At 40.2% G+C, this 26,796-nt stretch overlaps 1 protein-coding gene across 1 annotated transcript in view; it reads left to right on the plus strand.

Annotated features, from left to right (window-relative positions):
- The window catches only part of GABRB1 (gamma-aminobutyric acid type A receptor subunit beta1), a 474,444-nt gene extending 447,648 nt beyond the window's left edge, over window positions 1-26,796 (plus strand). The window contains exon 9 of the mRNA XM_083167879.1: window positions 5,458-26,796. Coding sequence (XP_083024005.1) covers window positions 5,458-5,805 — 348 coding nt within the window. The 3' untranslated portion in view covers window positions 5,806-26,796. The remainder of the gene's footprint in view (window positions 1-5,457) is intronic.

Consider the following 26,796-nt stretch of genomic DNA (forward strand, 5'->3'; position numbering starts at 1 on the left):
CGATTTAAGATTGCAAGCTTGTAAGATTGTATAGATTGTAAGCTTGCGAGCAGGGTGCTCCTACATTTTGACTGTCTGTAAATACCCTGTTTGTTGTATCACTGCCTACGTGTTTCCTCCGTTCCCCATGATTCCGCGGGTACTGAAGAGAGTGAGGTCCCAGAGGGTACAAACCATTTTGATTGCACCGGACTGGCCCTGGAGGTCGTGGTATTCCGACATACTGCGGTTGTCAACGGACTCTTGGCGTCTTCCTCTTCGACTGGACCTATTAAAACAAAGACCATTTCTACACCTGGACCTAGCTCGGTTCAATTTCACGGCCTGGCTTATGAAACCTCCCTATTAAGGAAGAAGGGGTTCTCGGAAGCGGTTATCCAGACTGTGCTCAGGGCTTGCAAGCCTGTGTCAGCTGCAAATTACCATTGGGTCTGGAAGATCTATATCAGGTGGTGTGAACGTCAGAGGGTACACACTTCTAGGTTCAAGGTATCAAGACTGTTGGAATTTCTCCAGGATGGATTCTCTGCAGGGCTCAGTCTGCAGTCCTTAAAGGTGCAACTCTCAGCATAATCCATTTTCTTTCAGAAGAGGGTAGCCCCGTTACCTTAGGTTCAGACCTTTTTACAGGGCATCATGAGACGTAAACCCCCGTATAGGAAGCTGGTGGCGCCTTGGGATTTGTCTTTGGTTTTGTCCGTGTTACAGAATCCTCCTTTTGAACCCTTAAGGTCGGCCGAACTTAAATTTGTTTCTTGGAAACTTACCTTTTTGTTTGCTATTGCTTCAGCTAGGTGTGTTTTGGAATTGGGGCCTTGTCGTGCAAGTCTTCATTTTTTATTTTTCATGAAGATAGGGATGTGCTGCGAACAGTGCTTAAATTCCTACCTAAGGTAGTATCTTCTTTTCATTTGAACCAGGAGATTGTACTCCTGGTGTTTTCCCCGCCTGAAGGAGCAAAAAATAGGGACAAGTTGAAGAAATTGGACGTTGTTTGTGCCTTGCGAATATTCGTGGAAAGAGTAAAGGATATCAGCAAAACTTTGCTTTTGGTGTTATATGGCATACATACAGTAAGAGAGGATGGCCTGCTTCTAAGCAGTCCATTGCAAGATGGTTAAGGTCAGTAATTGCCTTTGCCTACACCAAGGTAGGTAGACCTGTTCCATCACGGATATATGCCCATACCACCAGGTCAGTTGCTTCCTCTTGGGCTGTGCGTCATGCGGCTACAGTGGAACAGATGTATAGGGCTGCCACCTGGTCCTCTGTCATACCTTTACAAAATTCTATAGGTCCATTGAGTTTGCGTCGGTGGACGCTTCATTTGGACAAGCAGTGATGAGAACTGTAAGTCTGAGCGTACCCTTCCAAAGGACCGGCTCGTGAACCTCCCAAGGTTAGTGATATCACCAGGATGGATGAAAGAGAAAAAGGGATTTTTGTAAGAAATTACCAGTCAAACCCCTTTCTCTGAGTCCATCCTGGTGACACAGTGATCCCCCCCTTACGCTCAGTAAGTTATACTGTTCATGTATTGTCATGTTATTGGTTATGTTGATTGTGCATATAAAATGTTCAGGCGTTGTACTGAGTAATGTATCCTAGTGTGCTTTAGAAGTTGAACTGAAGTATCATGGGTTGCAGAAGGGAGGAGCCTGCAACCAGAGGAAAGATTTCAGCATAAGTGCCTTGCTCCTGCGGACCCTCCTACATCCCAAGGTTAGCTGTGTCACCAGGATGGACTCAGAGAAAGGGGTTCGAACAGTAAGTTCTTACAAAAATCCCCTTTTTCGTAGGGCATCCTTACATTAGGTCATGCCCCCCTCTCATGACCCAGGCCTGGCCTCGCTCTCTATGACCATGGGTGCATCTTTTCCCTCTATACATTTAGAGAAAAATGATGCATCCAATTCTAAATGAGCTACTATATAACCAACTGATTATCCAAACTGGATTCTTTTTAAATAAGACACAAAGGGCTTCAAAAAGAGATGAAGTGGGAAGTGATAAACAGCCAGCCAATCAGCTCCTACCTGCCATGTTGCAGGCTGGGTTTGAAAAATTACAGGTAGGAGCTGATTGGCTGGTAGTTTATCACTCTCCACTTTATCACTTTTTGAAGCTTGATACATCTGGCTGTAAATAATCCTTCAGAATTCCCTTATTAACAGTGTACTGCCCTCCTCTGACAATTCAGCATTTCTGTAGCAGGTCTCACCCACAGCTGTACATTTAGCATTTGCTTACAGCCTTCAACTAATTTTCCTACCATCCATCTATATTATGTTTCTGCTGACTATTTTAAAATCAAGGTAGCGCTTATTAGACAATATTTCACCTTCTCCTATGTCCTTTGTGCCAGCAACATAAGCTGGCAGGACGTGGAACATTATTTTATTTGCTGTTCTGTAAGTTTACTTGTGTCGCATGCTGCTGCTGCTAAAAAAACATATACAGTATGAATATATATATTTAAAGGAAAGATAGGAAAAATTCTGTGACATGAAATATGTAATGAACAACAAAACTTAGACAGAGATTAATTTGGGTTAAATAAACCATATAATGAAAACATTTATTCCAAAACCATATACAGTAAGTGTCAATCGCACTTTTTAAACGGTATATTGCCATTTTATTTCCGTTTTAAAACATTTAAGGCTGCAGTGGGAAAGCACCAGAGTTCATTTACCGGTTAAAGATAACCGGTATTTCAAAACGTTTAAAAAGCAGAGTCCTACACGTTTCAGAGCCGTTTTTTATGCAGTGAGAATGGTTCTGAAATGGTATTTAATAAAACCAACAGACTACAGACCTGTGATAGGCTGGCTGCCTTGAAACGTGTTCAGGGGATTAAACGGGTTGACTGATGTGAATGGTATTTAAACGGTATTTAAAACGGTAATCTACTGCAATGTGAAGGCTCAGACCCGTTTTAAATACCGTTTCAAAATACTGGTTTTTAAAACATTTAGGCAGTGTGAAAGTGGTATGAAGAGAAGCCCACAGCACTGCCCTTAAGTGCTAATGTTAAAGATGCCCATACACGGTACAATTGCTGGGTGCGATGAGATGCGAGCTCCCGTCACACATCTCATCGCACAGCTCAAAAAGTATATAATGCACATACTTTTTGTACTAGATCTCAGAGGGTGAGAAGTGAGATGAAAAGGACAGGGTGCGAGAAAACCATGAGTGAGATGGGGTGAGAAAAAAAGATGAAAAGCATGGGGGGGCGGGAAGATGAAAGAAAAAAGAGGGAGGGATGTGAAATGGGGTTGCGAGGCAATGAGGGGGTTAGTCTGGGGAGGGGGGTGGAGAGAAGGAGCTTAAAAAGGGATCACTTTTCCCATCATAAACCCCCTCCTCCACCCACCCCCCCCCCCAGTACAATCTGCCTGGGTACATCTGGCAGGGGAAGATTTCCCACTCACCAGCAGTCACTACCGGGTCTAGTTGGGTCTTGGTCTCCAGGGCAGAGGTTGTGCTGGGCTCTCCATTGTAGTGGCAGCGGTGCCGGGGTCTCCAGTGCAGAGGCCACGCCAGGCTCTTCATAGCAGCGCCAGCGGCGTCAGGGTCTCCAGGGCAGCAGCATTAGTGGGCTCTGCAGGTCATCGTCATCGGCGGGCTCTCCAGGGCACAGGCCACGCCGGGCAGCAGCGCCGGGGTGGGCCGCTGCGGCAGCCAGCTGGGGTCTCCAGGGCATCCGCAGCAGTGGGCTCACCAGGTCATTGGCAGCGGCGGGCTCTCCAGGGCAGAGGCAATGCCGGGCTCTTCATGGCAGCAGCGCTGGGGTCTCCAGGGCAGTGGCAGTAGTGGGCTCTCCAGGTCAGCGGTGGGCTCTCCTGGGCAGAGGCTGCACCAAGCTCTGCAGAGCAGAGACGGCATTAGTTCTCTCCAGGGCAGAGGCTGCACCGGGTATTTTATCATATGCTAGGTCTCCTGGGTGGTGCTGAATCTTGTAAGCACTGGTTCACAGCACAGGCAGTTGAGTGTCTTGCTTGGTTTCCTGCTCCCATCGCCACTGAATGGGGACACAAGACACCAGTGCAGCCACTGTCAGCAGCCCCCGCTGTACTATTTAAAAAACAAAATGGAAAACAAAATTAAGAGAGTGCAGGGTATAGCGTGCTGGTCCTTCGGCAAATCATCTGTAACATCAGAATGATTGGTGGTCACTCCAGTGTATACTCAACTTTACGGTCTGTTTTTTTTTGTGGCAACATTTGAACAAAGGGATATTAGGTTATCTAATGGGGGAACAACTGTTCCTTATAGGGAATATGCAATCACAATATTTAGAAGGGCACCCAATGAAAAAGTGATTGTGTATCCCACTTAAAAGTCTGGCCGACCTCTCCTTATATATATACTGTATGATCACTGGAGGCTTACGTAGTTGGTAAAAGCCAAGTAATGACAAAATAAAAAATGAAACAAAGTGTCCAAATACCACGAACAGTTTTTCTAATCTCAATAACTGATCAACATTATTTGTACAATTTCATCTTGTGCTAGGTATCAAAAAGCATGGAACATGTAAGTAAGGGAAGTAATAAAGAAAATTGCTTTAGCCTTTGTAACAGAACATTTTTTGTAGTCTAGTTGAAGGACTAGGGATATAGGATAGATTTTCAAAGCACCAATTAACAGCAAAATTGCATAGTAATCAAAGCAAAATTAAATGTAATTGTAATGTACATGATATTAAACAGAGAGTTTTCCTCTATCCTGTCTCTGCAGCAAGAGCTTGGAAAGGGGGGGGGGGGGGGGGGACACCAATTATTATATTAATTATTATTAGATTATTAATAATAATAGTATTATTACTAATATTGTATTATTATTATTACTTTCATAGTTATTACTACTATTGTTATTAATAATAATATTGTTGTTGTTATTATTATTCATAATACAGGTCGGGTCTCCCTTATCCGTGTGTTCCAAAGACTGAAATATTCCGAAAACCGTGGGTTTTCAGAATATTTTTTTTTTACCTACCCCTTTTTTTCATACTTACTTCGCCCCCCAATGTCCATGGCTGCCCCCGGGATCCTCTTCAGCGGCATCTCCGGTTCCAGGGGTGCATTGCGCAAGTGCACTGGGCTTGCCAGTGATATCACCGGTGCGCCCGGGCACTCGCGCAATGCACCCCTGGGATTGGAGATGCCGCTGAAGAGGATCCTGAAGGCCGCCGAGGACGCTGGGGGACACCATGGACATCGGGGGACCATCGGGGCACCACTAGGGGACCAGGAAAGTATGGAAAAAAATATATTCCAAAATCAGACAGAAATCCCATATCCAAAATGCTTGTGGTCCCAAGCATTTCGGATAAGGGATACTCAACATGTAATATTATTATTGTTGTTGTTGTTGTTGTTATTATTATTTATTATTACTATTAGTACTATTTGTATTTAACTTCTATTTACATTTAACATTTTCCAGGTTGATGCACATGGGAACATTCTGCTGACAACACTGGAAATCCGAAATGAAGTCAGTGGAACCGAAGTCTTAACCAGTACCATTGACCCACGAGCCACCATGTTCTCATACGACAGTGCAAGCATCCAGTACCGGAAGCCAATCTCCAACAGAGATATGTACAGCAGAAGCACCTTGGATAGGCACATCGTTCACAAAAAAGGGCGCTTAAGGAGAAGTGCCTCTCAGATTAAAATTAAAATTCCTGATTTGACTGATGTGAATGGCATAGACAGGTGGTCAAGGATGATATTCCCTGTTGCATTTTCTTTCTTTAATGTTGTGTATTGGCTTTATTATGTACACTAACTTATGCAGTTAGATCACCTTTTTGAAGATGCTAGTTCTATTTTTCTGATCCTGAAGGAACTGCATTAGCAATAGTGCTGCAAATTCAAGGTAAGATATTCAGCCATTAAAATGATTTTAGTGTTTGAACACTGCATTTAATTTTCAAATAGTAGGTTCTTTAGGAAGAAAGAACTTAGCTTTTATTGAAAAAAAAAATAAGTTTGCTGTCTTCTTAAATGAAGATAAAAATGATTCCAATACATTATGGTAAGAAAAAGCTTTATAAATATATATTTCACATCGTGTTTTAGCCTTAACCTCTTAGCTGCAAGAAAAAATAAACCCAGCAACACGTTGCAGGTAAGGGGTTAAAGCCGACAGGGTGCACATATTTTATACATTCAATAGGTTTATCTGTGATGTCTTTTTTTACACATGCGGTCATTGTACTTTTACTACACGGAATTACCATTAAAGTCAAGTTGAGGTTTACAGTTACACATCAACACTTTTGGTAACCTGACACCATATACGTGGACCTAGGTGTCATCATTTTCATTATCATCATCAAGCCAAGTGGCACACCTGGAACATAAATGTATTGAGAACTAAGGATCGAGATATAAGTAGAATCATTTTCTTTGATGACCTTGACAAACTCCCAACTTACTAACTTAATCGAAGGTCAACGGTGTTCACTGCCAGAATTCTTAGCACCTTCCTGAAAAGTACAGAAGGTCACAGTTTAATGGACAGAACTTCCATGCTGGCTTTGTAATGAAGAGCGAAGAGATTAGACAGAGGTGAAATCTAGAACCGATAATGGGACAAATAGTTTCTGCACCCAATGCAGAGATGCCAAATTGTGCCTGTCCCTCGAGACCTCAAGCATTGATTGCAGCATAGCAGTGTTCTGGGCCCTTTATTGTATCTTCCTGTAATTTCTGGTGGCCTTAAGTGAATCTGACAAGCCATGGAAGAGCATGGAAACGTCCTTGCTAAGGATTGTAGCAAGTGTTGGGCCTGCACACCAGAGCCTTGTTGTATCTAAAACAGCTGCCTTTCTATCTTTCCCTCACCCTGGCCTTGACTATAAGCCATTTATAGTAAAAGAAATAGACAACTGATCATATTTGCTGTACTTATACTAAAGGAAACTGTGAAATTCTAATTTCTTAGGTGATACAGTAATAGAACAGTTTCGACAAGATACAAGTGAAATTGATCAGACCCTACAAGACCACGATAAGGTCACAGTTGGATCTGTCTATCAGGTATATGCCCATGCTGACTTAATATCAATTGATTTCCACTGTTACATCACGATTCAGTTAGATAAACAGTTTCCATGTTGTCCCTTTAAACTCAAAATGTACTGTAGGTATAGACACAGAATTAGAGATGCATCCATCTTGTATTCAAACTGTCACTATAATCAACATATAGTCTTGATACATAATTGATACAATACATATACATGTATATATTTGTAAAAAATGTAAAATAGAGGCCACTTCTTTTTTTACTAATATCCTATCAATGGGGAAAATATGCCTTTTGCAGCATAATTAAAAGCAGGGTTTGGGGGGGGTTTACAGTTATTTAAAAAGTTGCTAATAATTTACATGTTGATATTTTGCTGAAGTTATTAATACAGAAAAACTACAAGAGTATATAATATACATTACATGGACATAAAATGTACACATAGCCAGGAGAAAGGAACTTTTTTACCGTTTTGCCAGAGTTGTAAATGTAAGTCACAAATATATTAATTTGGTTGAGTGATGATTAATGCACTTACATTTTTGGGATTCTGCTTTTTGCACACTCCGATATATCATATATTATCATTTAAACATCGTCTTGTGCAGCTAGAATGTTTTTGTGTTTTTTTTTGGGGGGGGGGGGGGTTATCTATCAATCATATAATGCCAGCATTTTTTTTTCGACAGTTTTTAATACACCTTCTCTATAGTTTCAAAATATTAAATGACATGTTAAGAAGCTAGTGCCATATAATTATTACAAGGTATTTGGACTGTTGGATTAAGGCAATCAAAGACAATCATGAATCAGGCTGTAATAAAAGCGGTTTTATTTATGGGCATATTAGTTTAAGGTTGTCTGGGCACTATAATGTGCAGTCATAGCTTTGCATACATTGGATGCTGCCTTTCTACCTGTACCTTCTGGTAATAGAACAAGTAGCTGCATTCATACAGTAGGCTTATGAGCAAAGTATAACTACCAGCATAGAGCATGGAAGATATTCTTCCCTTCCGGTTGCACATATTTACTATAGTAATGAGTCCCAATTACTGTGGCGTGGGGAAGGACACACATTCAAGACTGAAAGACACAATACTTATGTAGTTTACTAACTTAGTGGGTAGATTAAGCTTATTTGGGATGTTCTTTTTTATTTTAAATTCACAGAAAATGTAGTGTCGGACCCTTAACCAGTCTATGTACTTTATAGCAGAAACTCCTGACAGCCTGTAAGAGTAATCTGTATTATAAGCTACTGTATGCTCTATCACATATCAGGGCCACAGCTAGAGGGGGCTAGAGGGTTGCAACCTCTGCAAATTGTTTTCTTCTTATGGCTACACTGATTCTCGAACATTAATGGTTGAACATGAGTGCCAATGCATATACATTAAGTTACAGATCTTTTTTCAGTCCAGTCTTGGCATCAGCTAATTAACACCATTATTGATTGGTGTTTAAATACCTCGACAAGTTCTGAAAACAATGTTTTTTAGACCTTGTTGAATCAGATAATTACTATATCACCACACTAGTGTAATAGGAATGGGCTCTGTAGAGTCCTGTTATATCCATAATATCTCCGATGTCATTACTGTAATCTGGGAAAACTATGCAGAAACTAAGGATTTTGCTTGCAGTAGTGAGGGTCTCTATGGCTCGCTAGATGTTGTGAAACTACACATACCAGCATGCTTGGCCACAGTTCTAGCATTCCATAATAGCAAAAGTGTAGCAGTTCATGCCGGGACTTGTAGTTTCCCAACAGCTGGAGAGCCACAGCTTGGCCAGGCATGCAGTAGTGCATTTCATCCATTGAGGAGTAGGTCCCCAGTGACCATCCAACAGTCAAAACAGTTGTAGATATGTTTGTCTCACTCACAAGGTAGTTCTCTCTCTATCTCTCTCCTTCTCTCTCCTCCTCTCTCTTTCTCGCTTTCTCCCTCTCTTTCTCTGTTATCCATTGAGAATTTAAGTTTGTTAACGTCTTAACTAAACTTTGGATCTGCAGAAAACTTTATAGATATCCAATTTGCTAAGAAAAGACCTCTGAAAAATGTGATTTATTGTTTAACTCCTGAGATTTAAGTATGAAATTTACCCATTGAAAAAACATTCTTATACTTGATTCATACTCCCTCTTGTCAGCTAGTCTTGGGTATTCCTGGGTGATTGATTAGCAGATTGGTCAGATAACCAAATGTGGATTTCCTGTAAAAAAAAATGTAAATGATTCTATTGCTGCTGTTATTCCTCAGTGCTCCATGGTGTTATCCAGAATTTGAATTTGTTGATTTATATTGGGAAATCTGTAAAAATTTAATTTAATAGACTTATGACTTAGAATCGATTGATCTGTTACTTCATGTCTGATAGAAGGACTCTTTGATGAAAAGTTTTGAGTTGTAAGTTCCTTAGAGTAAGGTTAGGTATGGTGACTATATAGAAGACATTCTTAAACATAGATTTATCCACCAAAACAGGGTTTTCTCTTATTTTTAGATATCTGCCTTTGTAAAACAAAAGGTTAAATTGCAGTATCTTTTTAATCTTATATTTTAATCAAATTTTGTAAAATACCATCTCCACTAAGCTAGACACAAAAGCAAGACTACCAATTCATACAGACCAGACAATGGGATAAACGAAGAATTTCCATTAATATCAATAATGTCCATTATGAACAAATAGCCATGTCAATTGGACTATGTAATGCCCTGATTTTTTTTACTAATGGCATTTTCAGACAATTTCTAGGGCAATTTGTAGTAATTAATCTTTCTATTACACTGAAATGTTGTGTTTCCTTGGAGGAACATCATATTTATATCTGGTTACTGCTGGAGACATTTAGAGAACTTTCCCTGAATACTGAATGTATTCGTTTAGTTACTGAAGATCCATTTCTTTGATAAATGAACAGATCTGGATTTGGAATGGGGACAACCTAATCATGTAATCCATTCTGAGGTTTTTGTGCTTTGCCAATTAATATGGATTTTTTTATGAAGACTGTATATTCATTAATTAGCCCATTATTATTATTTTAACAAAAAAAAAGGTTTCTACAAACCTTTTTTGTGGCAATTGATGTTTTGGAAGTTGGTGCAGATACAGGTCTGGAACAGTCAATTATGTACCATATAATTATTACACAGGTAAATGGGAATGGCAATTAATGTGATGGGCATTTGAAACGTGGTGCCATACATCACTTTACTGATCTAAAATCTTTAAATGTGTTGAAGCAGCTAAAATATTGCATTATAGAATTCTAGATGGCTCTTGTTTTTGTTGTAATTCATGTTTTCACATCACCTCATAGCCCAGGAACAAAAAAATGTAACATTATGCTCTACAAGATGCATTTTGTATAAACACAATGATCCATCTGAAATGTTTTCCATTATTCCTCCTGATCAAATAATTGATGCTCAGAGTCTAGATCTATCCCTTTAAAATCGAAAAAGTCCAGAACAAGAACCCATCTGACAACTTGTACTCTACGGTGTATCTGCTTGACATCAAAATATTTTTCAATATGACTGTTCAGTTACCCTCTTGGACATTTTGGTGGCTTATTTCTAGGAATATATACAGGTGCATACTAAGACTCTTGAGGTGTGCACTATTCTTACATTATTTAGCATTTTGTAATATTTTACCCAACCTTAAAGAACCATTTGGTTAAATTTACTAAGCTAAGATTTGTGCTGTCGAGGAAGACTGCATTGAATAGGGCCCCGCAGCCATCTCCCCCGTCTGAAATGGCTGAGGGAGATTGAATATCCCCCCTAGAGACAAATGAATACTGACAAAAAGCATTTCTATGGGAAAAGGGGCTATTATAGGTACCATGACTGATTTGATTATAGTGGCTGAACTTTTCATACAAGTGGTGACCTTTATGAAGAAGAAATGGTTTTAACTCTACGGTCTGTCCATGTGCCGGTAATCATAAATGACCCATGGTGTGCCAAAGTAGGATGGGATAAAAGACATTTCAAACAAGCAACACACAAAGTTTAGATAGATATGGTTTGTAGTTGTTGTTTTTTTGTGATGTAGTATGAAAAATCACATGTTAAATTGGTGTACTATTGTGCATATGTTATTCATCTGGACTGCAACTCTACATTTTTATGTATGTTCAAAACTTCAAAATAAGTCTATATTCATACAGAAAATAAGAAGAAATGTATAACTGCATTGTTGTAATATGTTGTCACCATGTCTAATGCCCCTAAACAATTTTACAGTAACAACAAATATTGAGTGTAGTTGGATGAATAGAAAATTTCCATACCCTTCAATAGTTCCAATTTTGCTTAGAAAGCCCCGATTTTCATACCTGCAATGGGAGATGCTTTAGAATTTAGGGGGTAGATCTTAAGAATAGGTGGGTTATGGTAAAGTGGGTCTACAATGTCTAGGTAGACAGTCACTGGGTTGACCACTAATGGTCGATAGTGACTAGGTCAACACCTATAAATGGTCAACATACCCTAGGTTGACATTGACGGAAGGTTGACACAAGCAAAAGTTTAACATTGACATGGTCGATAGTGTAAAGGTCGACATGAGTTTTTTACTTTTTTTGGTGTTTATGTTCACATGTGTCAACATGGACATCTTGCATGGCTCGCTGCGATTGCCAAGCTTTGGACACAGTGCCTCCATCACTGGGCACACTATTATATTCTAACTCTATGCCCACATGGACGGTATGAACCAAGTTGATCTAAACATATAAAACATGAAAAACTTGTGTCGACCGTTTGTCAATGTCAACCTAGAGTATGTTGACCATTTATAGGTATAGACCTAGTCACTGTTGACCATTAATGGTCAACCTATTGACTATCAACCTAGATATTGTCGACCAGGGACCAGATACCGAATAAGTGTTGGTATGTGCTAATTGGGTGATGCCTGGGGAGATCATAGGTGTAGCCTAAACTGTTCCAGTTTCAGAGGATGTCGAGAATTATGATTTTATTGGTCAGAAATGATCATACATTGAAAATGTGAGTTGAGGTGCTACATTTTGCACCTTCCCATTATAAACATCTCAATACAAAGGGCAGTATTCAATGTTCCCGATTCACCAATTTTTTTTGGCGAATCGGGCTGTTTTCACTCCTTGCAGTGAATCTTTTTCACTGAAAATCGGATTCACCCTATTCAATGTTCACTGTTCGCTTTTGGCAGCATATATTTTTTTTATTTTTTTTTTTACACTTGACATCAGCAGGGGGAGCCACTCATTACATATTCACTGCACATTGGTCCCGGTCATTACATAGCACAAGCAGGACCAGCGCAGTGGCTCCCTCCACTGCGTCCCCTGCCAGCTCTCCCGGTGGGCAGCTTGTGCTGCCTGTGTCCCCAGGAGCCCTCCTTTTCCCCCACAGTGTCCGGCGCAGGCAGGGAGGCTTCCAACTCCCTGCCATGCACCGCCCCCCCCCTGGCTCCCTGCAGCATTCGTCGGGGGGGGGGGGTTAAAAATCACTGTCAGGGGCAGCGATCCCCTGCATCTTTGAATAGGGTGAGAGGGAGGACTGGCAGCGAATGCCCCAGCCCTCCAGAACATGGCGAATGTGCAGCGAATCCTAAACAGGATTCGCTGCACATAGCGATTAATCGCACTGCGCAAAGCATGGGGGATTTTATATTTTTATACTAATCGCTAGCAAAAAGGCCCATGGACAACAATCGGTAGGGCTGAAGGCCTGGTATGAATCTTAATCATTTTAAGATTGACTGTGTAAATGAGTTACATCAATGTAACGACAATGGTTTTAAAGTATCCGTCTGTAAGAGCATTGACAAAAGATCTGCTCGGGAGCCAGCAGCGTATTGCAGAAATGCTGGTAAGAATAGTCAGATAACATGTGGCAACTGCAAAGCACTTCTCAGGCCCATATTCTGTGTGTGTCCTCATAACAGATTTAGGCTTTAGGCACAATTCTAGGCAGCATTCAATGTATTGTAGAACTGCACATGTAGTGAATTATTTGTGGATGGAAAAAAACTAATTCTGGCAGCAAATATATTACATCCAGTTCATTAAAAAAGCGAATTCACGGATCATCACTTTTACTAATGTTGCTGGCTTCATTAATCAGACAGACAGACATTTAGGGGGGTATTCAATCTGGTTTCCTACTGTCGGAAAGTCCCGAAAGTCGGCATCCCGAGCCGTATTTTTTTTTTTTACCGTAACTCGACAGCCGGAATTCAATGTTCTAGCTGTCGGGTGTCGGAAAGTCTGCGAATCGATGAAAACGGCCGCGGATTTTTGAAAAACGTCCATGAATTTGACAATCCTCAAGCATTTCCGACAAAACAGATCCGACTGTCAAAAAAGTCGGATCTGACACCCTTCAAAGCTGTTGATAACAGCAGCATTGAATAGGTGAGTGCGGATATTTCCCCTGTCGGAAAATATCGACACAGATTGAATGACCCCCTTAAACTCTTTTTTTCTGTTATTTTCTGTTTCGAATACTTTAAGAGAAGATTCTTTAAAAGTAGAATTTATTATTTGTTCTTATCCGTATCAGACAGCCATTTAAAGATATAGATAGGAAATTGTATTAGGAAAATGTTATTTACTAAGCTACACAGACATTTGCCAAGGGAAAAATATTTTTCCCACGTTTTATAACATACTTCCTGCATTTGTAAATATAAGTTAGTCATCTAGATAGAACCTTTAAAAATACGAAACTGTAATGAAAGAAAAAAAGAAGAATCTATTCATACTGTAGGACTTGTTCCAATACACTAGTTAATACATCAACTAGTCTCAGTGTTGTACATCATGGCTGAATATAGTGCCTTATACAGCAGTAGTATTACATACAGTAGGTATGATTTCCAAGTACAAATTACCCATTCAATGGTACCAGGGTTTGCAGCATATTATGTAGAAATGCTGGACTACTACAGTGGTGAATGGGTTAAAATATTTTGTCAAAATGCAAATATTCGCTATGCGATGTTATAAGCAGGAGAACACAACATGTCCTACCTATCGTGTATAACTCATATTTAAAAGGGAAGTATCCACCCTCCCCCAATCAAAATGCGAGCAAGTCATCCTGGCCACAGTTAACTTACTCCTTAGCAAGGGCCAACGTTTTTTTTTACTTAGCTGTAGATTGATCTGTGAAATAGAATATTATTTCACCTTTTACTTTCATTTACGGTTTTTCAGATTTTTTTTTTTTTTTAAATACATTTTATCGCACGAAACTCTACCATGAAACATGCTATCTTACATGGAAAGCATTGGTAACACACAATGTGGTCCTTTTAAACTAAGGTGTTTTTATTGTATTTTTTACAATGAGTGATTACAGTTCTGTTTCCTAGTAGATCATAGCAACACATTTAAATGGATACTTCCCCTTTAAAAAAGGGGGAAAATAGGCAACATGCACAAAACTACAGATAGTCAGTCTTCATTACACAGGGAACTATATACAACATGGAGATCAGGTGATCAACACAAGAGCATAACAATAATTCATCAACAGCTCAAAAGGTCGAAATTTGTCTAACAATGTGATTGATATTCACCTACTGTAATCATATCAGAAGTCTGCTTATTAATGAAGAGATATTTAGCCAACAAGACAGAAATTTGGACAATCATGCAGTCTCATGCATATGTAACTGTGCTCTGAAGGTGCTGTCTCCATGGCAACTAATTAGATTCGGTCATTTTTCCCAAACAATTTGGAATTCAACAATACCTTGCTTGTTGCTATGGATAAAATATCTTTCATTCAGTTATCTATACATCTGTTATCATAGATATCATCCAATGATTATTCTTATGTGGAATGGGATCCATTATCTGGAAACCAGTTATCTAGAAAAGACTTAGAAGGGGAACACAGGTAAACAATTGCTACTTTTAAATTAAAAAAAAAGTCAGTTTCCTTCTGCCGTCACTGTGAGGAGCACTGATAAAAAAAAGGGGGGGATGATGATGATGAAAGAGCGGGGAATGACGGGTGATTTTTAAATCACATTTTGTATACTAAAGGTGCTCCAAATTACAGAAGGATCCATTCAATGTCATGGCAACGCTAATTTTCCCAGCATTCCAGATGATAGATCCTGTATCTGTGTTACTATAACTGCCATCTACTGTATACAATGACTACTGTTTTGTGATTGAGGCCTGTTCTGTTCAACCTGAACATCTCTTCACGGCTTTTGCTTATGAAGCTCAATGCTGTCGTCTAGTGTCTATACATAACATAACATAAGCGTAGCATTAAGACCTTTATATAACAAATCTAAATCCAGTGGGAATTGATCTGCCAAGTAAATCAGTGGCAAGTGGAAAACCTTCTTCACTTTCTTTAAAAGATGGTCTCCCGGTGAGACTTTGGCATCCAGCGCGTCACGCGGCACATCTATTTCATTTGCTTTTGTACAAGAAATCACTAAAGGATTTGCAAACTCGGTGCTGATGTAACCGCAGTGCTGAAGGTGTTTATTGCCTAGTGTGCTACATTTTAATACAGTATCATCAGAACACCAGACTATGACAATCTAACAGTGTTTCACTGACTGCTAAGAAAAAGCTGATCTGTAAGCAGAGTATTAGGGTAACTGCATTTAGTGTCTGCATTTAGGATTGCTGCTAAATTGGTGCACAAAAGCTTAGATTAGGTAGAATTTGCGTAACACTATTGCATATGTTAAAAAGTATCCAGAACGATTGATATCACATCATGCTATCATTCTAAACAATACATTTATTGAGCGTAGATTTACTTTGATAGCTTCACACAAATACTTTGGGGGAGATGTATAGGGGTATATTACCTACAGCTGCTAAAAATGAAGGTGAAGTTGCAAACATCAACCAATCAGATTCTGTATATGATTTTCTGAGATGCAATAGAGAAATTATATATATATATATATATAAAATGTAATTGGTTGCTATGGGCAAAACCACCTCTTCGTTTATAGAAGCTTTAGTAAATTTACACTGTAGTAAACCTAGGACAGGTGGACAAATTGCCTATACTGTAGCTATCATTTTGGGGATTCCACTAGCTACCAGGGCAGCCGAGAGGGGGGCAGCAGCAGCACACACCTATACCTATACCTTCCCCCTCTGTCTCTCCCGGGCAGCAGCAGCAGCACACACCTACAGCATGTGCATGAGCATCTTACTGATAGTGTGAGAGCTCATGCTGAGCCTGCTGTCAGCACAGCAAATGTTGTTGTTGTGTGCTGCTGCTGCTGCTGAGGTGGGGAGGCAATAACTCTCCCCCCTCAACTTTATAGTGTTTTTTCACCGACCGTAAACATTTTGGGGGCGTGGCCTAATCACGGTAGGTGACCACGCCTCCCACAATTAGGCCACCCCCCAAAATTTTTACAGAGGCCGGCATACCTCTCGGCGGCCCTGCTACTTACTGGCCAGCTTGCCCATTTATCCTCTTTAGAAGGTTTGGTTCATCTCCCCTTTAAATAAATGTTCCCTTTAACTCTTCTTCAACATTCATCTTTATCATTGTGTATATACTGTATTTGGATGCTTGTATTTTTTACCATAGAGCCTAAGAACACAGGTTCCTCCATATTTTGTGTTTCACAGTATGACTATAACAATATTTCAAGTGTAAGAGAGCTTGACGTGATATCCTCCTATCATACAGTGTCTGATATAAACATTCACTCTCTTCATTGTTCCTTATCAAATCATTTTGGTTGCTGAATATTTAGAAACAACACATTTGAATGAGACGAAACTCACGTCACTCACATTTACAGAACAAGTAGGCAGTGTGCGTAGGCAGCTAGTTCTTTTCTGTCTGTAGGTTCTGTGTTCCCATGTTCAAGGTTAGTCAAGCCATTAAGGTGTATCTAACTTGCTGCATTTACCTTTCTGGAATCTGGGGAATAATGTTTTCATATGATCATATTATTTTATATTGATTATCACTGTGTATTTTCCAAATAGATCTAGGTTTGGACTAACAGCGTTATAAAATAAAAAAAATTAACTATTTTTTATAAACTAATTAAAAGGGTCCTTAATAAATGGCATCCTGTCCAATACATATGTGAAAGCTAACAGAGGACTAATCATGCAGGAACAATCAGTGGATGAATAGTTGATGGACAAAGTACCTTATGGGTTTTTTTTATGATTCTCCTGTGAATCCAAAGTGAGCTTAGCTACGATGGCACTGAACACTAGAGAGAAGGGTATTTTGAAACAGATTGTGAAACTGGGTAGCATACTGTACTTGCCTACTTTGCTGCCCCTCCTCTGGTTGACGTATAGTCGTCGTGGCACACAGCAGCATGGTCATACCACCATGACTCTACCTCCCCGCTATACAGAGCATTGTATAGCAGGGAGTGGGGATTGGAGGACACAGTTCAGCACTTATTGCATCATCCTCCCCCTTGGACCGCCCACTTGTGCTAAGTGGGCGGCTGTAGGGGGAACGAGCAGCTGGCAGGTGGTGCTAGTGGCTGGATCAGGGTGCGGGAGTCTTACCCACCTTTTCAGAGGCTGGGAGTGCCACCTGATTTTTAGGAGCTTCCCGGCAATTCCAGGAGAGTAGGCAAGTACGATGTGTGTACAGTAAGGTACAAAAGTTACCAACCAATCAGCTTCTGCCATGTATATGCTGTACTTGAAAAATGACAGGAGCTGATTGGAACTTTATTTCTCTCCACCTTATTTATCATCAAGCTTTGATCAATTTCTAAAGGAGAGATGTGTCAAACCTTCCAAATGGGACGTGTTGTCCGAATCAACCAATAAGCTTGTAGCTATCATTCATTCCACAAAATTATAACTAAAAGCTGGTGGTTGCTATGGGCAAAACCACCTCTTTGGACCAGATGTACTAAGCTTGAAAAGTGATAAATTGGAAAGTGCTCAAATGCCAGCCAATCAGCTCATATCTGTGATGCTGCAGGCTGGGTTTGAAAAATGGCAGTTGGGAGCTGATTGGTTGCGGTTTATCACTCTCCATTTGATCACTTTTCAAGGCTTAGTACGTGTCGCCCTTTAGGGGGTTAGATACTGTACATCTCTTCTATTGTTTACTACAAATGAGAACAAGGAAGAACTACTATAAAGTGCTGAGATAACGGTTTTGGCAGAACGTAGACTGAAATAGATAGTTCTAAGTAATGGAATCGTACTGACGGAGCACTCTGGAATGTAAGGTGCCTGCTGGCTAAGGGGAAATTTCTACCCTAGAGAACTCACAACATACAAAGACAATTTATAGAATTATTTCCACTTAATTGGGTTTCAAAGAGAAAAAAAAAAGACTGTGAAATAAAAAAAAATATTGTTAGAAATCCTGGAATAAAATTCCATGTGCTTTTTAAACTTCCCTGAAAATGAATGTTCTGTACTGGGTGATTATTCCAAATTGAATTTCTTTGTAAAAAAAAAAGTCTCTAAATGTTAAATCATTTAGCGGAGAATGTTTAATGGATTTTAAGTCTGCTGGAACTTTGTAACAGGTCAAGAATCATTCGGCAAAGGAAGAAAAATGTTCGGTGGCTGTACATTAACCCCATCATTCCCAGGGGGATCTCTCAATTTATGGACTGCAGGCAACTGTGGCATTGGTAGGTTGTTGAAATGATGACGAGCAGTCAAAAAAGTGTATACATCTCTGTAAATTCTGTACATATTTCACCAAAATGATGTTATTATGGGGTTGTTCAAAGATTTTAAATGCATTTTGTCTATAGGGTATTAATATTGTATATATGAAAAAAAAAAAAAAGAAAGAATTAAAACTGCTTTAATTAATGAAACAGACTGAAACATAATGTTCTTGTAATGCTGATTTATGACCCAAAGTATTTTGTTACTTTACATTGTAGATATTGCGGCGCTTGTTTGCATTCTTACTCAGTAAAACAGGCCAAGCACCCACCCACCCCCCATCCACAGAGTTTGAAAGCCAGTATGTACAGTACAGTAGGCTTATTACAATGATGTCTCCAAATATATAATATTCAGGTTTTGCAGAAAAAGCAGGGAATAGGGTCAGGTTTCATGGACAATTTTAACAGGAACAATTGATTGTTTTCCATTTGGACATGGGCCCTTATTCTGATCGCTTCGCTCCGACCCAAATTTGGCTACTGATGTTGTGTGTATACGCATGCGGAGAACCATTTCTGCGTATGTCTGTACGCAGGGATCGTGTGAACTCGGCGATAAGTCCGGTTGCCAAGTGCTTGCTCCTGGCCTTCCCAGCAGGGGGTGGAGAGGGGCGTTGCGGCCTGATCAGGGTCATTACCATATGCGCACGCCCTGCGTTTCATGGGTGTTCCCATGAAAAAGCAGGGCGTACCTATAGAAATGTGGTCGTGACATGCGAGTGGGGGGCGGACAGCTGACTTTACCGGTTGTCAGCTGCCCGCCCATATCCCTCGTGCATGGGTGAATGCTTTCCACATCATCCAATGGTCACTGAATGATGGGGGAGGCTCCCCAGGACATCTATAAGACATCTGTCTGCATGCCAACCAGCTGAATTCGGCATGCGAATGGGCGGTGCCAGCGATCCATTCCCAAGGCGCAGTTTCATACATTCGCTTCGGCCTGTGCACGGGTTCGAGTGAAGTATTTCCCTTTGTTCTAATTTGCCCCGGTCACGTCAGTTTTCCTCTGCGGCATTGCCCAAATCTGTTGTGTTCTATTCACAGTCACCACCTAAATTCTCACCTAGACTGGCATCATGTAATATTCTTATTTATCAACTTCTTCTCATTTTAATGTCTATTATAAACATAAACTAGAGACACTGAATGCTCCACACTGCAACAAGATCGCTTATGAACTGAACTTTCACACAGCCTCTATTATATTATTAACTGCAAATTCTATTTTAAAGATATCCACTCAACCACATCTGTCCTCATTATATGCAAAATATCTTCCTATAGATTGTCAAAGCTGCTTCCTTCCTGTGTCCACTCCCCAGCTCTCTCATGCCTTAATTCTCTGGTGGGATGTTTCAAGCTTGGGGGCATATTCTTGTTATCGCTCATTGATAAATGGTGCTTTAACCAATCAGCTCCTATCATTTTTAAACACATGACAGGAAGGAGCTGATTGGCTGGAGCACCATTCAAGATTAGTAATGAGTGATAACAGGAATATCACTCATTATTAAATATGCCTCTTGAAGAGAGAGATATTGTTGATAAGTGGCCCATAGTAATTAACTAGCACAGTCTTTTAAAATGACAGTCGGTTGCTTTTGGCAATGTGTCCACTTTATTTCTTTCCAGTGTTTGATACATACCACCCTCTTGTTTGCTTCTTACCTATTATTTGCCGTCTTGACTTGACTATATATGGTTTCATTTTAACAAGACCAGTGTCTTACTGGGGCATACAGGGCCCCCCCGGTTGAGGGTGTGACCATCCACCAGTGTGACCATCAACACTAGAGGACATGGCCAATCATTAAAGAGGACATAGCCTGCAAAGTACAATGCCTCTTTATATAAAAAGGCACATGGGTGTGTCAGGCCTAAACACTTTGATTGCCAGGAGGCTAATCTTGATGTAGTTTCAATGCAAACAAAGCAAGAACCAAAGTTCATCCATGGTAATACTCCACCAAGTTACTGACACTGTAGTAGAGGTACACTGTGTATTTTAGGTTTATGATCTGAAACCTGACCTCTAGAGGAAGGGATGAGGCACTAATGCAGTGGGGCCCACTGGAGATTTAACTAAACACCAGTCTGGCCCTGAACAAAACTAAGTATTGTATATAGATTTTTAAAATCTAAATCATTATCTCCTCAAATTAAGCAATGTGATTAAGGGCTGACTGCAGCGCTGGTAAATGTATGCCCCAGATTTTTTTGTAGGGTATGCAGAGGAATATCAAACAGTTCTGATAGAAAATATATATGATCCTCGCACTTTTCTTAAAAACAGCAAATACTTTATTTCCGCCAAACAGATCAGAGAAAAAAAATGTCCTCTTTAAGGAAAAAATTATAAAAAGTGCAAAAAATGCAATACACATATAAAAACAGTTCCTTCCACTTGAACAAGCAAAATTGTTATGAGCTCACCGGACCTCCTAGGGGATGCAATTTTTTCTCCTCTCCACCGATGTTATAAATCCTCTATCACACTAGGACTCCTCTTCTGGACGCCGCACTGCCACTGCGGCTATCCTTGAGATTACCTCCATGTGTTGGGATAGTGGACAGGGGGCTGATGTCTCCGAGCTAGGTGCACGGCTATTTAGATTTTGTAGCGCACGTGTATTTTAGGTTTATGATCTGGAATCTGACCCCTAGAGGAAGGGATGAGGCACTAATGCAGTGGGGCCCACTGGAGATTTAACCAAACACCAGTCTGGCCCTGAACAAACTAAGTATTGTACATGGATTTTTTAAATCTAATTGATTATCTCCTCAGATAACCTGGAGACCATGAAGGTAGCTGGTATCCATACTCTTCTATAGAATACCAAGCAATCATAGTGTTTATGGGCAAAACTTGAATATAATGTGTCAAATTAATCCATATTTATGAGCAGAAGAATGTAGGTATGCAAATACATACATAAACTGGACGTCTCTGACTATATATATCTGGGAGATGCAGGCTGCCCCAAAAGACAGGAGCTGGGTGCTACATGTTTTGTTACAGTGCAGCATGTGACTCCTGTCACTGAGCAGGAGCTGGTATTTTGGTGTCACCCTTGGCTAGTTGGCACCTCTGTGGAGCCTGTAACCCTTTTGTGTGCCACTGTCCAAGAGGAATACCCAAAAATCTAAATTCTGTAGATCACTATTGTTCTGATTTATTTTTTCTATCTTCAGACTTCACTTAAGGCCTGATTCACATGTGGACACAGTTCATGCGCGGCTGATATTACTCACAGATTCTAAAGTAGGAAAATGGCCGTTCAAGCATTTGTCTTATATTCTCCAGTGAACAAACCCTGCAACGCCCACTTTTCTTTAGAGATGTGCGCCGGACCATTTTTGTTGGTTTGGGTTCTAATCCATCGTTCAGTTTTAGCTTTGGATTCAGTTTTAGATTTTGGCCGTGATTGGTTGTGGTTTTGGATTTTATTTCCAAAAATTTAGGGGAAAAAAGCTTAAAATTACATAATTTAGAATTTTTTGGCCCTAGAGTATTATTAACCTCAATTACATTATTTTCACTAATTTCTAGTGAATTGTGACCACCTCACAGCTCACACAATTGTTTCCATCTGCTTTAGGCCAAAGGCTGTAGTGAGCTGGCTGATTACTAAGGGACAGAGCAACAGCACAAACCCATGGAATTTTATAACACATCTATGAAACATTGCTTATGTGCAGGCAGTGGGGTACAGTACTTGTATGTTCTGGATACACAGTGGGATACAGACTTCAGAGTCACATTATTTGTACTTTACGGTTACACAGTTGGGTACAACCTCATGAATCACAGTGGTATGTCATAAATACACAGTCAATTTTTTCAACTTTTCTTAAACCTTTACAAATTACACTATGGAGTCAAATTGCTTATTTCAACACAAAAAAAAGTATAGCCCGTGTAATCGCAGTCCCTGTATGTTATGGATACACAGAAAGGTACAAAAAAAATTCAACTTTTCTTAACTTTTTTAACGTTCCTTGACTTTCATTCTTTTAACTTTTTAAAAACTTTTAAAAACATTTTTTTCAACTCTTTTTTTACACTGGAGGGAATGAGCACTGGACAGGCTTGTCATTAGACCTGGAGGAGATGTACACTGGACATGTTTGCAAGCAGCACTGGTGCGGATGGACGCTGGACAGGTGGGTTGGCAGCACTGGAGCGGATGGACGCTGGAGAAGTACGCTGGCAGCACTGTAGTGAATCGACAATTGGTAGGTGCGTCAGCAGTACTGGAGCAAATAAACACAGCACAGGTGCATCGGCAGCATTGGAACGGATGGACATTGGACCAGTGTGCCCGCAGCATTAAAATGGATGGTCATTGGACAGGTGTGTCAGCGGCACTGGGATGGGTTTACAATGGGCATTTGTATTGGCACTGGATATTACACATCCGCTCTGGATGGTCACAGCACAGCCACTGAAGGTGGCCACAGCCTAGAGTCTAGACAAGCACAGACACTTGTATGGACACAGCCCAAGATCTACTAGACTGCACACAGCAGCCACTTAATGAGCCTGGACACAGAACAGCCACTGGTATTAATCTGGAGTTTGGACACAGCCACTTGAATCAGCACAGTAAAGCACACCATCAAATGCAGTGCTGTGAAAGAATTTGTAAACTCATGCAGACACATGGCCATGACATTGGCCATGTGAATGAACTGCCCCAAACCTCTATAGATAATTGTGCCCCACCTCTGCAGAAAAACTGAGACCACTTCTGTAGACAAACTGTGCTCTACCTCTGAAAGCCAGCAGTACCCCACCTCTGTAATCAAACTAGAGATGTGCAGGCTCTGATTTACTCTGATTTCAAAGCAGGATCTTATTGGCTATCAACTGTCAACAACTGTCATGTAATTTGGGATAGCCAATAAGATCCTGCTTTGAAATCAGAGTAAATCAGAACCTGCACATCTCTAAATCAAACTATGCTTACCTGCAAAAACTGTGACAAAGCTCTGTAGACATAATGTGCCCCAATTGTATATACTGTATAAACGTTTGCCCTCACTTAAGGAGACAAACTATGCCTTACCTTTGTTATTGTGAAGTAGGTTTGATTCTGCAACAGCACCCCCAGAGTGTGAGAGTATAGTAAAGTTTACTCAGAAATTATGCTTGAACTGAAAAGCAGGGTAGAATCAGGAAAAAAAGTAGATTAAGTTTTAATTTAGAAAAGATTCAGTTGTGTTGGTGGTGCACTAAAAAGTCAGAAATCAAGTATTCATAAACAAAGGTGGCACAGAAGGACTCCCTCATAAGCAATGCCCCATCTTTACAGAGGACATGTACCCCATCTCTACTGACAAACAATGCCGCACTTATTTGTAGAAACTGTGTCCACGGCTGCAGACAAACTGTGCTCACCTCTATGTACAAATTGGGCCTCTACTGCGGGCAAAATGTGTCCACCTCAGTAGACACATGTGTAGATAAACTTTGCCCCACTTTAGGAGACAAACTATGCCCACCTTTTTCTACAAACTGTACCCACCTCTGCAGGCAAACCATGTTCCACATCTGAAGTCATACTGTGCCCCAACCAGGGGTGAACTGTGAACTTAAAGTGGCCCTGAAAAAAGGGGCCTCATATGGGCAGCACCATATCAAATGAAGACGGAGCCAACACCACAATAGACAAGATGAATACATCACTACACCCTGTGTGGAAGCCGTTGGGTTCAACCTGCTAAGCAGTCTAGTGGCCCCCAAGCCTTAATTCTGTTGTGACAAACCACAAACCTCCACGATTTAAATAATACCCCACCTGCCGCCACTGAGACTGAACAAAGACCTCAAATATCCATCAAAAAGACAAACAACTAACCAGCATAATCCCCAAATAGAATTTCCCAAATATCCCCACCCTTCCCCCAGTCAAGCCCAGAAACACCCAAGAAATTGTTACACATTCATATAGCATCCACTGCTGCCCCTTTAACAGATGTTACAATGGACATACGAAGATGGGATCCCACCTTAGATGAGTATTTGAAGCATCAGTTACTCTGCTCTGGGAACCAGCAAATGTTGATTGTGTGGGAGAAAGGAGCATGATGGGGCCACTACTCTGGGCAGGGACACATCTTAAAACAGGTGTGCCAGCCTACCAGGCATATTCACTGGAAGGTCTGTGCCAATCCGCCCTGGACCTAACCATGAAAACATACTACAGTAACTCAATAGAAAAACTGTGCCCGCTTTTGTAGGCATGCTGTGTCCCAATAAACATTTGCCTTACTTTAAACAACAAATTGTGCCCCTCATTTACAGACAAATTGCATCCCACCTCTACTGATAAACTGTGCCCACAACTATATACAAACTGACCTCTGCAAAAAGACTACCCCCCCATCTTTGTAAACAAACTGTGTCCTACTTCTGTTATAAACTGCCCGTCCCCTGTATACAAACTGACCCAACTTTCAGAGAATGACACTATGCTTACTTGTACAACAATATAATTTGCTCCCAATAATTGATGAAATGTAATTTATGTTAATAAAATGATTAATTTCAAACGTGAAACTAATCAAGGAAACGAGAAGCACATATTTAAGAAAACTAAAATAACTGACAAAAATAGTATTATTTTCATATTTACTTGCAGGAAATATATTTAAATACTTTGAAGATACATCTGTATATTGAGCCAGTTTCCCATCTCTTAATTTCCCAGCGTTAAGTTGATCTATACTTAATTTACTCTATGGAGAAGAATATAATTAAATAATTGGCAGTCACAAGCCCTCCCAAAGGATTCGTATCAATATAAAATTAATTTAGAAGAGTATCCTAATACAGTTAAATGAATATCTAATTTGATTTTAAGGCAGAATAGCGAGAGAGATCAAATGCACTGATCTAGATACAGAGTAACTGATACACTGAGGATTAAGAAAATAATAGAGGGCATTTCTTATTACAAAATAAAAAAAAAACCTTTACGTTTAAAGTCACCCTACTTTTGCAGATTGTCTTTGTATTTGGCTGTTGTAAATGATACCAGATTACTGTTGAGTAATAATCCTGTTGCTGAAATGTTCCTACAATATTTTTATTCTTGGTCTTCCAAAGTCTGCTTTTAGAGTGTGGATTGTCAAAAGAGCCATTGGTTAAGTTTCTGTTTCATATGGGCTGATTTTTTAAAGCATGCTTAAGTGATAAAGTGGATGGTGATAATGCAGCAGTCAATCAGCTCCTAACTATCATTTTTCAAACCCAGCCTGTAACTTGACAAACAGGGCTTGTGCATTATCACCGGGCACTTTACCAGGCTTAATAAATCTGCCCCATAGTCTCCTCCTAAGGGCATTCATAATACCTGTGTGATAAAAAGTTAACGATATGACAGTTTAGAGGCACCTGAATATTAGCAGCATGTTGGCAAGGGCTGTGGTACAGTATGACCATCATTTTGGTTCAGTATGATTTAATTGAGCTCATGATGGCAGTGTCCGAGAAAAAATTGAGAGGGCATATACAATTTCCGGTATTTTGCCACCATAAACAGTGGCAAACACAAGGGGGTTTCCAAATGTAATCCAAAATATCCCACTCTGCAGGGCATTGGAGTAAGTACACAATTTGCTGGGGGAGCATTAACTGCTCCGAAAATTGGTCTTTTTATACACTTAATACTGTATGGAATACAGTATTACTATTTATCAGTACAGATAGTCTATAGTATAGGCTCTTTCAAACATTGAAATAAGATAAGTGGTCAGGAAACGGTTAAACATATAATAAATAAATGCACAAACATAACAGAAACCCTACTGCACTTTCTAAGCTCACAATCTCCCACTTCATGGTAAGGATCCTGTCTCTTCCTCCTGGCAGCTGCTCTCTGGTCCATTGAGATGTTTGAGGGCTCAGATACACACATACAGTAAATGTGGTAGAAGAAGCTGGTACACTAGACATGTGCAGCAGCTCTGCTCTGTCCCATACACTGCAATATGTGTTGGCAGCTCTATTGATCACATTATATACCATTGCTAGTGTTGTCACAA

This window comes from Crinia signifera, chromosome 1 (genome assembly GCF_055691185.1).
Source record: "Crinia signifera chromosome 1, ASM5569118v1, whole genome shotgun sequence".
Lineage (NCBI taxonomy): Eukaryota > Metazoa > Chordata > Amphibia > Anura > Myobatrachidae > Crinia > Crinia signifera.